This window comes from Dermochelys coriacea, chromosome 2 (genome assembly GCF_009764565.3).
Source record: "Dermochelys coriacea isolate rDerCor1 chromosome 2, rDerCor1.pri.v4, whole genome shotgun sequence".
In the NCBI taxonomy this organism is placed as follows: Eukaryota; Metazoa; Chordata; order Testudines; family Dermochelyidae; genus Dermochelys; species Dermochelys coriacea.
The window spans coordinates 215,683,433-215,699,973 of record NC_050069.1 but is presented as its reverse complement, the minus strand read 5'-3'; the positions used below and the strand labels follow the sequence as shown (position 1 = coordinate 215,699,973).

Below are 16,541 nucleotides of genomic sequence, written 5' to 3'. Positions count from 1 at the left end.
GCTGCCTAGCCTAGTCTGTAGCGAAGCATTGTATTCTTCCATCCTAAGTGCAGGACTCTGCACTTGTCCTTGTTGAACCTCATCAGATTTCTTTTGGCCAAATCCTCTAATTTGTCTAGGTCCCTCTGTATCCTATCTCTCCTCCCAGTTTAGTGTCATCTGCAAACTTGCTGAGGGTGCAGTCCATACCATCCTCCAGATCATTAATGAAGATATTGAACAAAACTGGCCACAGGACCGACCCTTGGGGCAGTCCGCCTGATACCAGCTGCCAACTAGACATGGAGCCATTGATCACTACCCGTTGAGCCTGACGATCTAGCCAACTTTCTATCCACCTTATAGTCCATTCATCCAGCCCACACTTCTTTAACTTGCTGTCAAAAATACTGTGGGAGACCGTGTCAAAAGCTTTGTTAAAGTCAAGGAATTTCCCTACACTCTTCACTATGCCATTAAATTAACCAATCTTATGTGTATACTACAGCCTACTCTTACTCTGAATATTGATGAAAATTATGAAAAGAGTAATATCAGTTGTATTGCATATGCGCAAAATGGGCTTTTTAATAATGCAGTGAAATGAAAACTGGAACAGCCAAATACAGTTCTTCTAAAACAAGGCCAATTCTATACTGATATTGAGTGTTTGACTTTAAGGTGCAAGAACAGTTGAAAATGGGTTACCATATTTATTTATTTTTAATGGAGACAGAAGGATTTGCTATTCCCATCACACTTCTCATATTTACAAACGCTGAATTGTTTTGCACAAACTGTCCACAGTAATTCACATTTGGACAGAGATCAAATCTGAAAAATGTCAGTCTGAGATGGAAATGTTTTGAAGTTATAACTCACTGATAACAAAAGGTTATAACGAAAATCCTTATGAAAACTTAGAGTGATCATTACTGATCCTCCTATAATGTTTTTTTAAACACCAGTCACATTTCCTCCTTTCTGTACCTTTTAAATAGAATATAAATAATGACAGTAAGAAAACAAACAAGGGAAAATCAGATGACATGGTATTGCTTACCATGGTGAACTCTGTGGTGACTGGGAGTATTAAGAATCAGCTCCAGAGGTCCAAGGTTGTTAACTACCTTTAAACAAAATTATCTTGTAAATAAATTGGCATGGACTCAATCAAAATCAAGCAAAAAGAGGAGGAAAAGTTGGAGGAGGGGAGACACATAAGGAAGCCAATTTTCCCTTACAAGAGAACTGCATCTGGAAAGGTTTTTACACAAAGGAACACTATGCAAGTTAACATAACTTACTAAAACTGTTATATTCTATTGTCAACTACTACGTAATAGGAATTTTTATGACACTTGTGTATAGTAAAATCACCATAATGCGAACTACAATTGGGATTGTTTTCTATGCTTAATTGTTTAATATATAAAATAAATTGCTGGCATATCTAAATTTTATTACATTGCTCATGATTCCATAGGGCTCTATTCATACAATTGCTACCTGTTCATGTAGCCTTTGTCACCTGAGCCCCTCAGAGACTAAATGTAATTCTAGGCTAGGCTGCAAAATCACCTCCATTAGAGTCTGTTCCAGAAACGCTCACTCCCATAAGTAAAACTACTCATCTTCTGAGGAGAATGTATTAGTCTTCAGAGCACATTCCAAAATAATACCTGTTTTCCATGACCTATCACTTGACATTGTGATCCATTAGCAAAGAAAAAAAAACAACAAATCTATCAAGTAAAGCTTCCTAGAACCTAGGAAATGTGAAGAGCAGAATCTGTCATGTCGTCCTCTACGGATGTTTTCTGTGTGAACCTAATTACTGTATTTCATGCTTAAACACTACAATGATCGGTGCTCTGTAATATCTTCATAATGATGGAATTGATAGATTCCAGATAAGATAGGGAGGCAGGCAGTCATTGCCCATGAGAGTAGATACCCTCACTTCAATGGGTCTAGCTGGGTAAGGTTTGCATGTAAGGTTACAGGATCAGACCCTTAAACTTGAAGGCACCCCTATTCTGCTTATAGCCACTGCACCTGTGTAAGTGAAGATAAAATTCTGCTCAAAATGCATCAACTGAAGCTTTTGTGGACAGATTTCATCCTCCATCAGGAGGAAGTACACATGGGAAGAAGAGAATCATTTTATACTTATTGGTCTCTCCCTGGCTGAATATACGGTGTAAAAATAAACACCAACAAAAACTGCTGATGGCCAGTGACTAGATTGGGTGTGGTGTACAGCCAAAATTAAAGCAGTATGGAAACTGGCACATTGGTTCAGCTGCAGAATGCTCTAACTTTACTGGTTTTTATCTGTCACAGCCTCCCCTCTCCCACAGGTGTGAGGGGAAAGTTCTGCATATGAAGGCTGGAATACTAAAGCGTATTTTATATTTTATATTCACAAGCCAAGGACAACATAAGCAGGCACATGTGAATTTCCAAATGCTGTCTCCAAATAATTTCAAGCCTGAAAAGACCACCTAAGGGTGAGAAACAATTCATCATTCAGGCTAGCTCTGTTTCCATTCTCTCTCAAGCAGCAAATCCCACTGTTTCAAACTATGTGAGAACTGACTACTAAATTAATATAATCTGAATCAAAGAATTGGCTTGAGCTTCAATCCAACACCTGAAAGATAAGTGATTTATCTACTAGACCACACCTAACTATGACACACTTAGTTTCAATATGATTTTAACTAAATATTTATATATATATATATATATATATTTATATATATATATATATTTTAAGCCAAACTTAGAGTACCATAGTGGGGAGCACAATGCAAATGGGTTAGTGGTTTCAACTCTCAGTCTACAGGTAGGTTGTAACAAGTCATTGGCAAAGTGGATACCTTAACATTTTTTAATGTCCAATTGATTAAATCGGTACACAAAAATTGTTAATAAAATTTATCCTCTGAAAGGTTGTACTGTACCTAAGTGTGCTGAAGTAATACTCCATGTCTTCTGCCTCTTAGGGAATCTCAGGAATATGAGTAACATTTTAAATAAATACATATGACTAATGTTAATGAGAGTATTTTCTTTGGAAAATGCAATCTTTCATGATAATAACCCCAAGCTGTAGAACAGTCTTTCTTGAGCAATGACATTTGCAAGTTTGCATTGTTAATGATTAATGCTCAACCACACTCACCTCTACTGCAGAGAAACAGTAGTGACACACTGATGAAAATATTCTCTACGATTGCAATCACAAGTATTCTATTTTCAACCTAAAAAGCTCTTGAAGATTTGCAGACCCCGACCTAACAAATGCCTGACATGTTGAGAGCAGCAAAACATAAACCCAAGTTTCTGCAAAGATACAACAAAAAATACATTTTCACCTAATATCTAGAAGTAAACCTATACTAATTTTAGAAACTTCATTTGCTTCATTTACCTCTTTTGTGAATTCTTACTAAATAATACAATTACAATTACTTTATAAATATTATCCTTGTGTACACTCTCGGATTATTTTCCAGAGGAAAAACACATATCTGCAAAGCTCATTTTTCAAGGTTCCTGCAGTCGTGCATGACAAAGAAGCCAGACATTTTTGCTGAATCGGATTCTAAGAGTCAAATCTTGCCATCCTTACTCAGGCAAAACTCCCAGGGACAGATTCTTGGATGGAGTACACTATTTAGTTATGGAGCTTTGACAATTTACAGTCTGAGGATCTGTCTTCCCCTTCACCAAATGAGGTCAAGGGGAGTTTCACTTCAGTGAGGATAAAAGGATTTAACTGTACAAGAATAAACGCGCAACAATCTTAAACATGAACACATCAAGTTATAATGATCTCCTCAAGAATGAAGAGCTAGCAGGAGAAAAACAGGAAAGGAGGAGTATGTGAAGTAGCAGTTACTTCACCTGTACAGCAGGGGTAGTGTAATGTCTCTTTAGCAAAACCTTCAGCTCCTAGCACAGACATATTGCCACATCCTGATTCTGTACAGTTATGCTCCTTGTAAGACATTGATTGCTATTGGTAATATCAGTCGCAATAATCCCTTGTTCTCGTGTTATGGCTCTACCCTACTGTAAAGATAAAACTATCTATCCCAAACACTAGCATTGTCTGAAACTTTAAATAAAAAGATTTTTATTTTCAAAAATTGCCTTTTAAAATTTTTTTTCACAAACAATGACCACATTCTTGTTTTTCCACAAAAAACCTTCATTCCTGTTCAAAAAAATTGTTTTTAATTTAAAAGTGTTACCATAATGGTTATCAATTTTTTTCATTTACCGGAAATAGGATTTTCAGTAAACAAAAGATTTCAATATTGTTGTAGCCATGTTGGTCCAAGGCTATTAGAGAGACAATCTTTCAAACTTACACAGAGCTGAAGAAGAGCTGTGTGTAAACTCTAAAGCTTGTCTCTCTCTCCAACAGAAGATGCTCCAATAAAAGATATGACCTCATCCACTTGTCTCTCTAAAAGATTTCAATAACATTTAAGTTTTTTATTTAAAAACTTACTTTTTTTAAATGGTCTGTTTCAAACACTTTGAATTCAAATTTGGATTTTTTTTGTGAAAATAGATTTTCATTTTTCAATCTGCTCTATCAGTCAGAAATGGAACAACCAGAATTTGCTGTAAAATTTCATATTATTTAAGAGGAAAATGTTTTCCCATGAAAGAACTTTTTAAAAAAACATTTGTAAGGAAAACGGATGGATGCAGCACAAGAAATTTTTCTGGTCTTCGATCTCTGCCTTTGAAAATTCATAATTTCTAAGAATCAAAAGATTAGATGGTACGAAAAAGAAACTTAAGGATATAGGATATGGGGGAGAGACAGTGTGTATGCACACACGTGTGTGAGAGAGTGTATGTAAGTGTGAGTGAGTGTATATAAAACATGCCAGCTCATACGTAAGGGTGTATATATAAAATAAGCCTGTTCTCTGCAATATCCTTTTGCAGCTACTTTGGAAATGCAGCAAAACAATAGCTGCTACTATGTTAAATAAAGTCCAATATGTTGTCCAACTGTGACCTCATCCCTATTTTGAACAAAATGGCTGTTTTCCTATGCCTGTGTTTGCCTTCCATACACCTACTGTTCTAAATCAAGTCCTGTCTCCAATTTTTCCTCCCTGAATTAGCACACCATGTGCACCCCAATTCCCCTATCAGCAACCCATAGATGAACTGCGGGATTCCAATAGAAGTCCATTTTGCTTGTTGCATTGTTTGTTTTTTAAAAACCCACAGCCACAGAAAAGTCTTATTTGACAGGTTTCAGAGTAGCAGCCGTGTTAGTCTGTATTCACAAAAAGAAAAGGAGTGCTTGTGGCACCTTAGAGACTAACAAATTTATTTGAGCATAAGCTTTCGTGAGCTACAGCTCATTTCATCGGATGCATTTGGTGGAAAATTCCACCGAATGCATCCGATGAAGTGAGCTGTAGCTCACGAAAGCTTATGCTCAAATAAATTTGTTAGTCTCTAAGGTGCCACAAGTACTCCTTTTCTTATTTGATCGTCCTCTTGCAAATGGACTTTAGAAATAAACTGCTTATGAGCCAAATGCACAGGTATCTTAAATATGCCATTTACAAAAGCTCCATTCAGAATTCTTCATAAAACATGTATTCTGAATCTGATTTCTTTTTAACAAACAGAGTACCTCTCTGTGCTTAGCCATTGCTACACAACATAATAGAATTACAATGAATATACTTTAAAGTAATTCCCCAACACCAGTTTAATACACTTGACAGGTTCCAAGCTGTATCCTCAGAAACTCCTTCCATGTATTACTAATCAAAATGTATTGGCAATGAAATAAAGCTTTGGTACATAACTGGAAATATATAATTTTTATATAGGAACATATTTATATAAAGATGTTTCCTTTGTGACAGCAAAACGTAGAGTGGAGGAAAAGAACATAAATGCAGCAACCTCTCTTGTGGCATGTAAGCACCTCCATTTGCGGTCTCAAGGTTTGTCAGCACCAAGGGAAATCTTTATTGCCTCGTACCTGCACCACTTCAATGCAGTTCTTGTTTAAATAATGAGAAAAAATCGTGACATGAAATCCAAGGGAAACTTTACATCTTGTGTAACAACTCCTCCTGTCACCACTACAACATGAATCTTTATTTCAGCTCTATTTCGACATGAATGTAGAAAAGAATGTAGACTGAGTAAAACAGGCAATGTTACAGTAAAACCATTTGTGACAAAAGGGAATTTTTCACCATAAGTCTAGGAGAGACTGCTTATAACTCAGTGATGGTTCAATTACCCCAGCATTACTGACCTACAGACGGCAGAGGTCAAATTCATCTTTGGTTCAATGCCACTGCTGTCAGGGAAATTTCACCATGGATGAATATGAACCTAGGATTAGCTCATTTGCTGGTCTAGCTGGTACTCAAGCACTTATTACTATCAATTTCCTCACAAAAATCAAGATGATCAGGATTATTATTATTATTTGTAGATGAATTTACATTTGAGACCATCTGGTGAGGAAACGTTAAAATAAAAAAAATAATTAAATTCCCCACTAACACTGTTGTGTTAATTCAAGACAACACACCCATGTATTTATACAGATGGCCTTGGTGACCATATTTGCCATGTGAAATCTCTACAGGGAAGCTAGGGAAAGGCAGAACTCCTAGGATATGCGCTCGTCTGCCCAGTTTCACACTTTGAAATCCTCAGCAAACCCTGATTTATACACCGCCAACTGTTTTCCTATCTGATTAGGCAGTTTTCTACTCCAGTAAGCATGTAATATGGAGGTAGCCAAATTTCCACACCGAGGAGTGAAAAAACAATATTTATAGTTTGGAAATAAAACAAGCTGAAGGAATCAGGCCTGTTGGGATCATAAAGAGTTTCATAGGGGGTGAATTTCTGATAAATCTGTATTGTAGAAGGAGGTGAAAGCCGAGCTTTAATGGATAGTCAGGCTTAGGGTATGTTTATATAATAAACACACAGGCTTTAGAAATGTGTTTATAATAAATTATCGTGAAGGCAGATTGTTGTCACTCATAGTTGTTTTACCTCTCAACCAGGAGGTCAAGGTTTGAATCAAGTTGGCATTTGATGTGAATATTTCAGTTAACACTTTCAATAGAGGATTCTACTTCTCTTTGGAAAAAATTACTAATTCAGCCTTCTCTTAAGGGTAGATGAGCGTGTTAGTGGGTGTGTGTTATTTCAATCAATATGACCAACTAAAATGATAGAAAACCTACATTAACTGGTCATTTTAAGTGGAGCAACTAAGGGAGAGAGTGAGCACATGAGAACAGTCATTTTTTTCAGTACTACTATTTGAAGTTAAATGTTTCAAACAAACTCCACGAGAACTTGCACTAGGCAGCTTGCTTACCCCTCCTCAGCTTAATGAACACGTCACATGAAATGTGAAAGATGTACTTGATCTGACTTATTGGCTTTATGTACACTCAAGAAAGTGTGGCCTTCCAATATGACTGGGTGCTCTAGACACCTTTGACTCAGTTTAAAACCACCCACATCTGACAAATGTTCCAACCTAACTAAAGTGCAGTCCTTTGCACTTTGTATTTCTGTGTAGCACAGTATAACCTGGGACTTGTATTGGCAGCCCATTATAAAGAGAGTGCCCTTTAAATTCCTTATTTGGACTTAAAACCTTAACTAATATAAGCACAGTCTCCTTGAAGTCTTATGTCTCATGGCAAGAACTAAGATTGCTTCATAAAACAATATCAAGAGGACAGAAGGTGGAGTTTTTTGGCAAGGACATGACCCTCTACCTTTCTCTCCCATGGTATAGCTGTTGTAGCCACAACAGCAGAAAATCTTTACCTGCAGTGGAAAAACAATGTTTTTTTAGTTACTTTCACAGTTTTATGTGGACAGATGGTTGTTTTATTTATCATATCCTGAGAAATTAGTTACTGGGGATTTGTTTTTTTGCATCCAGGATTTATTGAGATGTGTTGCCATTTTCATGAAGTAATGGTGTTAGTTATATTTGGCCAGGCATCTAAAAGACATTTGGAGATGACACCATGGGAAAGCTTTCTGAAAGTCACTAATGATTTGGGGAGTCTCTGTTTTTGGGTGACCAGCTGGAGACACCTTAAAGAAGCTGGATTTTCAGAAACTGTTGAGTACTTCCCTCTGAGAGTCAGGGCCCTCTTAAGATTTCTCAGGTTGGGCACCTGAAAACTGAGAGCACCAAAATCCCTAGTCACTTTTGAAATTCTTGGCCCCTATAAGTGAATGTGGCAGATTTTGTAAGGAGCTGAGCATTTGCAACACCGTTCAGCATAATGTGATTGACAGGTGCTCAACACTTCTCAGAATTTGTCCGATAGTTATGACTTATTATTATTACACTTCCTTCACTGACTGCATAATTTTTGTACATGATAAGAAGCATACACATTTTACTACTCTCAATGACCCAAGCGTCATTCCCCTGAATCACCTGATAGTACAGTAAGCAAAAGGAAGATGAAAAGCACCCAGATGTTAATGGAGCCACTCCACTTCACGGAGGTCTATATAGGGAAAATTAGTATAACATTATAGTGCTGAAATTAGTGTATATTGATGTAAGAATTTCTTCACAGAGCCTGTTGCTGTCCCTCTTATCTCTTTCACTGGTTACTGCTGTCATTAAAAAAAAAATACTGAATTCAAGAGACCATACTCCAAACCCTGGTAAAAGAAAATATGTTCCCATATAATTGCATTGTACATTGTCTGTCTAACTCTCATTCAGCTCAAAACCAGAGTCAGTTTTTGAAAAAAGGCTTTCATTAGAATTGGTTGGAAATTTCCAGTTCTTTCACCACAGGGACTTTGGAACTTTTTTAGTTTTCGGGGGGGGGGGGTGTTTTTCTACCATAAACTGAAAATTTTTAAAAATGTTTTTGTGAAAAGCAAATAATTTTTAGCTTTAGTTTTTCTTCCTCTGGCTTTTTCACCCCTTTAACTTCCCTCTTTTCCTTTTTTTCCTACTTTTTTCCCCAAGAGCAAATTGGATAGAGCAAAAAGGGAGAGAAGGGCAGGAGAAAAGTAACAAACAAATAAATAAATAAATAAATAAAACAAAAAAAACCCGACAGTTCTTGATAAATTTTAGTAGTTTGAAAAATGATAAATTTCCATTTTCATCATTTTTCCAGTTTGTTGAAAAATCACAGAAATTCAAATAAAATTAAAATTTTTATATATGAAAAACAACTATTTTTTTCTCCAAAATATATTAAATGGAAAATTTTCACTCATTCTAGCTTACAGTTAAGGATCTCTCTTTTCCAGCAGAAAAATAATTAGAAAAAGAAGGTCAATTAGTCAGAGAAATTCTGCCAGTTCCACTATTTTTGAAAGAGGCTATGAGTGAGCATCATTATGATAAATACAATATTTCCCTCTCCGGGAGGGAGAAAGCAGACTGCTCCTGACATCTCCTCATATCTCTGTAGTGATCAGGAGAGCACATTACATTGGGGTTTTTTTATTCTTTTTTCCCTATTAAATATATTAAAATATAAGCTGTCGATTTGCTGTGACTGTCTGATGTGGCTGGGGTCTCTAAATATAAAATTGTAAAATGTCAGTGGGACTGGATTTTTATTTTGTGAGCTTAGTATTTCTTTATACAATTTGATGCTGGGCAAGCAAGGATTAAAAAATCAGCAAGCTGGGTGACCTGTAAGCAACTCTTAAGGACATATCAAAAGAGTATTACAGTGGTAAATGGAGCCATTTCGTGTAGACAGTTATCAAAGCCATGTTAAGTAGCCTAGAATCTTTAACCCATTTGCCGTTATTGTTAGAGAATCAAGGAGTAAGTGCTAAATGCATCTGTGCTTACCTGCATCCTATTAGAAATCTAACAATGTGATCTAATTAGCTTGTAGACACTAAGTCCTGTTCCCATCTTATAATGCTTCAATACTTTATTCTATAGACTTGGAGATCAGAAGGGGAAATTATCATTTAGATGGAACTTGTGGTATAATAATATCACTGTCCTCATCTCTCCTTGAAACTTGTAATTCCACATAGTAAACCACCTGTGAACTATCTTGGTAGTTTGAACGGCCCATTGAAAAGAGATCACAAACTGTCCGCTCACTTTTATCAAAGTCCATGTGTAGAGTGGCCTGTCAGAGCCCAGGCTTCTTCAACTATAAAAGAGAAGCCTCAGGCCTGATCCTTTCATCTTAGGTCCACTTAACTTTTAACACGGAAGATCTAAGCCATAGGACAGAGGTCTTCAGGTAGTTACCTGGGTTATCCTGGAATTCTTATGGAAAAAACTCTAACAGACTCTACACCTGAACTGCCTATTGGAATATAACCAATTGAATTGATAACAGAGAGACTTTACAAGCCAGCAGATATAACATCACTGCTATGACCCTGATCTATGAACACTGAAAATCATCTATATATATTGATCTTTTAACCATTTATAACTCACTTCTTTATTTTCCTTTTATTCATAAATCTTAGATTTAGTTATTAAGGATTGGTTGTAAGCGTGTATTTGGGTAAGATCTGACATTGTACTCCCCACATTACTGGGGAGTAATGTGCTTGATACTTCAGGATTGGAAAAACTTGATTTATGGTGAAGAGGGCTTTAATAACGTCTCACTATATTAGATTTTGTTGTCTAGATGGGAGCCAATGGCTGGAATACCTAAAGGAGACTGTGTTTGGCTTCTTGTTAACCACTGTGATATGAAAGAGCTCTTTTGTTACTGGCTTGGTGAACCTAATTATAGAATAAACCACCAGTTTGAAGGACTGTCTGCACTATTTCTTGCAGTCTGCCCTGAGTGTGGCATTCTCAGTATGATCCATCCAGGCACCAAGCTCACAATGGTAATTAGTTTAATGTAATGTGTGTTTGTTAAAGTAATTTCCTAATGTTTTAAAAGATTGCACGAAACAACACAATTCCAAAATATTTACAGTAACTACAGCGCAATGTGGCCTATTTATAAGAGGCCCAGTTAAGGTTGAATTAATAAGGGTGAGAGAGGTACAACTTTAAACATCAAACTATAATAATGTCAATGTTTTCAGGCTCTAAATGATAGATACCATTAAATTATTCCAGTCTTAGTGACATTCTTTGTCTACATATGGTTTCTGTTGGGCATACCAAACAGAACTAGGCACACCTATTTGCAGAACTTTCTTGTTCCAGGTCTTGAATTGTGGAGAAACAGGGACTTTCCCCCCTGCTAAAGGAACTAACTTATTGAGACTAGACAAAAAGGAGAGCTCTCTTTATTAATTGTTCACCACTTGAGCTCCATAATAGCTAAATTTTCTTCTCATACAACCTTGATTACACAAAAGTTATCAGATTGATCCTTGGAATTTATCAATCTCTTTACTAATATGAAAATGTGTGGCCTTTTCATGTGACAGAGGGACTGTCAAGTTAACAATGATATCTAAAATGTCCTTACAAATAACACTTTAGATTATTGTATGCAGTTGTAGCTATGTTGGTCCCAGGATATTAGAAAGAAAAGGTGAATGAGGTAATATTTTTTATTGGACCAACTTCAGCTGTTGAGAGAGACAAGCTTTCAAGCTACAGAGATATTACCTCACTCATGTTGTTACTTTAGATTATTTTTCAGTGTTTATATTGCATTTTGCATAGTTCTCAACTTGCACAATAAAACAGCCTAGTCAATTTCAGTTTTGTTTTTAGTCAGATTCATTCAATACCACTTGAAGGCCGCATACCTGTGAAGATTTATGCACATGCTTAACTTTACTCACTGTCGGCAGTACCATTAAATTCACTGGGACAAACCACAATGCATAAAGTTAAGACTTGTCCACACTTGAAAGTTAGTTTGGATTAAGGAAGGGTGTGAATTAAAAGTGCAATAGGTATTCCTGATGAGCTCCATGTGTGGACAAGCCCTAAGGCACATGCATAAGCCTTTGCAAGTTCACACCCTCAGATTCTTACCTACTAGCACGGAACTTCAGTGTTGGGACTGCAAACATGACTGGGGAATTTTTATTATTATTTCACAGGAAATATTTTTTTTAAATGGAAACATTTGTGTTAGCCTAATGTTTTCTCAAAGCTATTTTTGTTTTTATTTATTTATTTAGCAAACACATTTCTAGACCAGTCTGACCTGATGGTATTCCATTAAGAAACTGATTATGTAAAACAATACTTCAGATATGAATTATTAGTTATATACATGTCTGTTCATGCAATCATTCTGCATACAAAACTTCCACTGACTTCCGTGGGAGTATCACAGACACAGTAGATAAGGAATGTATAAATATGAAAAATAAAATTCACAAAGAAGTGATCACATTGACTGGGATCTAGAGATCAATAAATGAGTAATTTTTCTAATATCCAATGTTTTGTTACTGTTTTTCCATATGCTATTGCTGCCTTCCAAGTCAGATGTTATGATTATTTTATGTGCTGACCATTAGATCTGTGTCCCAAATAGGTTTCCTGAGATACCATAAGCAATATGTGTTTGCCTTAAACATACACTTCTCTCTCTCACACACATACACACACAAACTTTCAGCAATTACATGATAACTACTGGGTTGTTTGGTGCAATATTGTACTTCTTTACCTAGCAGTGTGTATTTTACTTATGATTTGGGGGGGTTGTTGACCATATATTGTAATTAAGTTTGGATTTAGAACTGTAAGAAAGTATTTCTGAATCTGGCCCTCAGTTTCTTTTCATTTCACACTCAAATGAGAGTTTACCCAGGCAAGAGCTTCAGGATTTTGCCACAGTTGTGCACCTGTACTCAAACAAGTTATGTCCTGTTCAGAACTAGGATAATCTAAAGAAAATCTAGTTTGGATGGATTTACTGTACTGAAGTGGTTAGACTCAAATGCTTCCTGAAATGTCAGCATGGGACATGGGGCTGGAGTTATGCAGGAGGCACACACAGAACATGCCTACAGGTCGTGCCTTACCACACCAACTCCTCCCTGCCCAAAGAGAGCACGTGCAGAAATACTATGGAATAGTCTACTGGAGATTTTAAGGGAGCCAGAGCTATTCCCTTTGACTGCAGTTCATTTGGTGTATTCATAGGTGCAAACCTCGGCTACAATTTGGCCACCAAAGAATAGAAAAGCATTAAAAGACATACTGTAGAGAACAATGCTATAGTGCCAGGCAGGTGGCCTAGATGACCTGGAAAAAAATCAGTTTTACAGCACAAATTTGAATAGTGAAAAATATCAGCAAAATACAAAATATTTCAATTTGGAAATGTCCCTGTGGTGCTTTATGGGAGTTATAATTTAGGTGCTTCATGCTCCCATTCTCCTCCATAAGCCCTGATTGAACTGCATTTCCCATAAAGCACCATGGTCTCCCCTCTTGGAGAGGTCATGCTTGGAGAGGTCATGCCAGGAGTCCCTGGCAATGGTGCATCATAGGAGACATAGTCCAGTTGCGTGGTGTGGCCCTTCAGGGACAATGGGGACATGAGGTGCCTCAACTACAACTCCCATGAGATACTGTAGCAGCATTTCCAAATCAAAACATTTTGACCTAAATAGTTCAGTTTGGGGCTGAAAGAGTTCAGTTTTCAGGTAATCATTTTTTCAACAAAAGGCAAAATTCTGTGCAGAAAGCAAATACTTTTCCCAAAATAAAATTTAGTCAATTTTCCCATGAAAAACAGTTTTGACAGAAAATTTTCAACTAACCCTACTAATAAGTCCATTTCTAATTTCTATCAGTCTATGATTACATTTGTAATCATCATTGTTGAACGACCCTAGACTCATCTGCCACTCTGCGGGCTTTGTGCAAGGGTCTTACACAGTCACAACTCCTTCCCTGCTTCCCCTCTGCTCCCCCCAGCTCCAAGGCAGGAAGTCATTAATAGATTCACAGATTCCATGGCCAGAAGGGACTACTATGATCATCTTGTCTGGCCTCCTGTATAACACAGGCGATAGAACTTCCTCAAAATAATTCCTACATCATATCATTTACAAAAATATCCAATCTTGATTTAAAAATTGTCAGTGATGGAGAATCCACCACTACCCTTGTTAAATTGTTCCAATGGTTAATTCTCTCATTGTTATTCCCATTCCGAATATGTCTAGCTTCAGCTTCCAGCCATTGGATTGTGTTAGACCTTTCTCTGCTAGACTGATGAGCCCATTATTAAATATTTATTCCCCATATAGATACTTACAGACTGTAAACAAGTCACCCCTTAACCTTCTCTCTATTAATTTACAACTGGCAAATGACAGTAGCAGATTCCTTCCATGGCAGCTGGCACAGGGCAGAGTCAAGACCCTTGCCATGCGTGGGCCTCTCCCCACCCATCTGAAGCTAGTAGCAATGTCCCCATACGCTTTCATTTCCCCCCTTATGCAGACCAATGATGCAAGAAGACAGCACAGAGGACTAAGAGACGCCTATGGCAATATTACTTCCATGCGTGGCTGTGTAGAGCAACCCACAATCTTTCCCCAAGTTAGCAAATTAAGCAGAAACTAATGCATGTCAAAGATCAAACAGGCAAAGAATAATGTGTCACCACAATTACTATTAACAGGGATTCATTCAGTTGCTGCTTTCCAAATACCATTTGACATCCATGGAGTGACAGCTAAACCCACAGAAACTAGCTTCTGCATTCCACAGTCAGGTTATAAACAGCACTAATTTCTTGGCGCAAGTAAAGGCATCATGGAAGGATATAGTTTAATGTGAACCTTGTGAATCACCTATGAAAATAAACTGAAATAAAGTAATTCTGTCTCTTAGTAGCTGGACTGAAACATTTTGTGGCTATTGAAAAGTTGTAGTTTAATGCTTTTGGACCAAGGTAATTTCGTTTTACTCTCTTCGTTTCAGGTGAGAATGGTTTAATTGGATAGGCATTTCTACCAATTCATTAAGGACTGAATCTTAGTCCTACTGAATGAGTTTCTTCATTGACTTAAACGGAGCTAGATTGGGCCCTTTTTTCCCTTAACTCATTTACCTTATGCAGCATTACAAAAATGTATTTTCATTCTTTCAACATTTGTCTTTAACATGAGTTAATGAATACTGTTAACATGAATTAAACACACAATTATGAGAGTTATTTCAGAATCCTAGGAATGTGAGAGCCATCTATCTATTACAAAGGGCTTCTTTAGGGACTTTCTGATAGCATTCAGTACTTGATTTAACCTTGCAATAGAGATAACCCTCCGAAAAGAGATTCTTGTAATGGAAGTACACAATTGAATATAAATATATAGTTCACATCTGTCACAGAGCAACATCTGAATAAAATTACCTCCATTTCTGCCACTGTAACACCTGCAGCCTTTCTTTATAAACAGCAGGAATCCTTTATTCATTGTAACAGCCCATTATGATTTTGGTACGAGGTTGTTGTTTTTTATTGTAACAAGCAGAACAGTTTAGTATAGTCTTCAGATTTATAATGCTTAAAAAACTGTAGTTATTTTACATAAAAGGTCAAATGTAAGTGCCTACCTACTAGGCTGGAGGAATATGGACAGGGAATCTGAGGGCTGAGTTAGTCCAATTGGGATGCAAAGAGTAGACACTTTTAACCCTCAGGACTTAGTATGTTGTTATCACAAAAATACATGAGCTGTGTGATTTACAATAAAATAGATCCTGTTTGCTCTTCTGGTTGAAAAGCTGAACAGAAACTATTACTACAGATAAGGAAAAGTTGAAATTTATGAAAGTTGAAAGTTATGATGTTGAAAGCAACCTCATTTATCATGTGATGTAATAATGGAAAGACTAAGTTCAAGTTGGGGGAAGGGTTGGAGTTTGTACTTCAGCAATAAACATTTGCTCCAGACTGAAACGTGGCACACAAAGTCTCAGTGCAGAAGGATCTCTTCTCTATCTTTTTTTAAATTACTGAATTTGAAAATACACATTTAATTCTCAGCAAGTTATAAAAAAAAACCTCCATCAGAAGTCAGTTTCCTTCCTCTCTCCTATTACTCAAAAATCATTTCAGTTTTGTTCGTTTGTTTGACTAAAGATGAAATTGTTTGTCTTTAGAGCACAACCTGTACTAATATTTAGTGCATAACCTAAACTAATCTTTCAAAATTATGGAACAAAACAGTATCAATAGAGTGGGCGTATTTTGTTTTTCTTAAGGAGAAACAGATAATGTGTATGAATAAGAATTTTAAAATTAAGCTTTCATAGTATTTTTCTCCGTGTCTACTTAGGGCCTAATCCTGCCTTTGCAGACATTTAGGCGAAATGTCTCTAAAAGAAAACTTTGGACTTGATAGGGAAGTGCTCTACATTGGAGAACTGAACTGTTACAATTTGCACTGGTGGAACAGCAGTGGTGTATTAAGAGTATACTAGTCCTATAGTTTCATGTGTACATGTGACTCCACACCGCACTCCTTCCAACCACTGCAGTAGAACTGCATGGGGATTACTTATCCCACTGTTCCCAGTACGGTTAAATGTT

At 36.8% G+C, this 16,541-nt stretch overlaps 1 protein-coding gene across 2 annotated transcripts in view; it reads right to left on the bottom strand.

The window, feature by feature from the left end:
- Positions 1–16,541, bottom strand: part of AGMO (alkylglycerol monooxygenase) — a 285,522-nt gene that overhangs the window by 149,441 nt on the left and 119,540 nt on the right. For both annotated transcript variants that reach the window (XM_038390693.2, XM_043509230.1), the window contains exon 6: positions 1,043–1,109. In XM_038390693.2, coding sequence (XP_038246621.1) covers positions 1,043–1,109 — 67 coding nt within the window. The remainder of the gene's footprint in view (positions 1–1,042; positions 1,110–16,541) is intronic.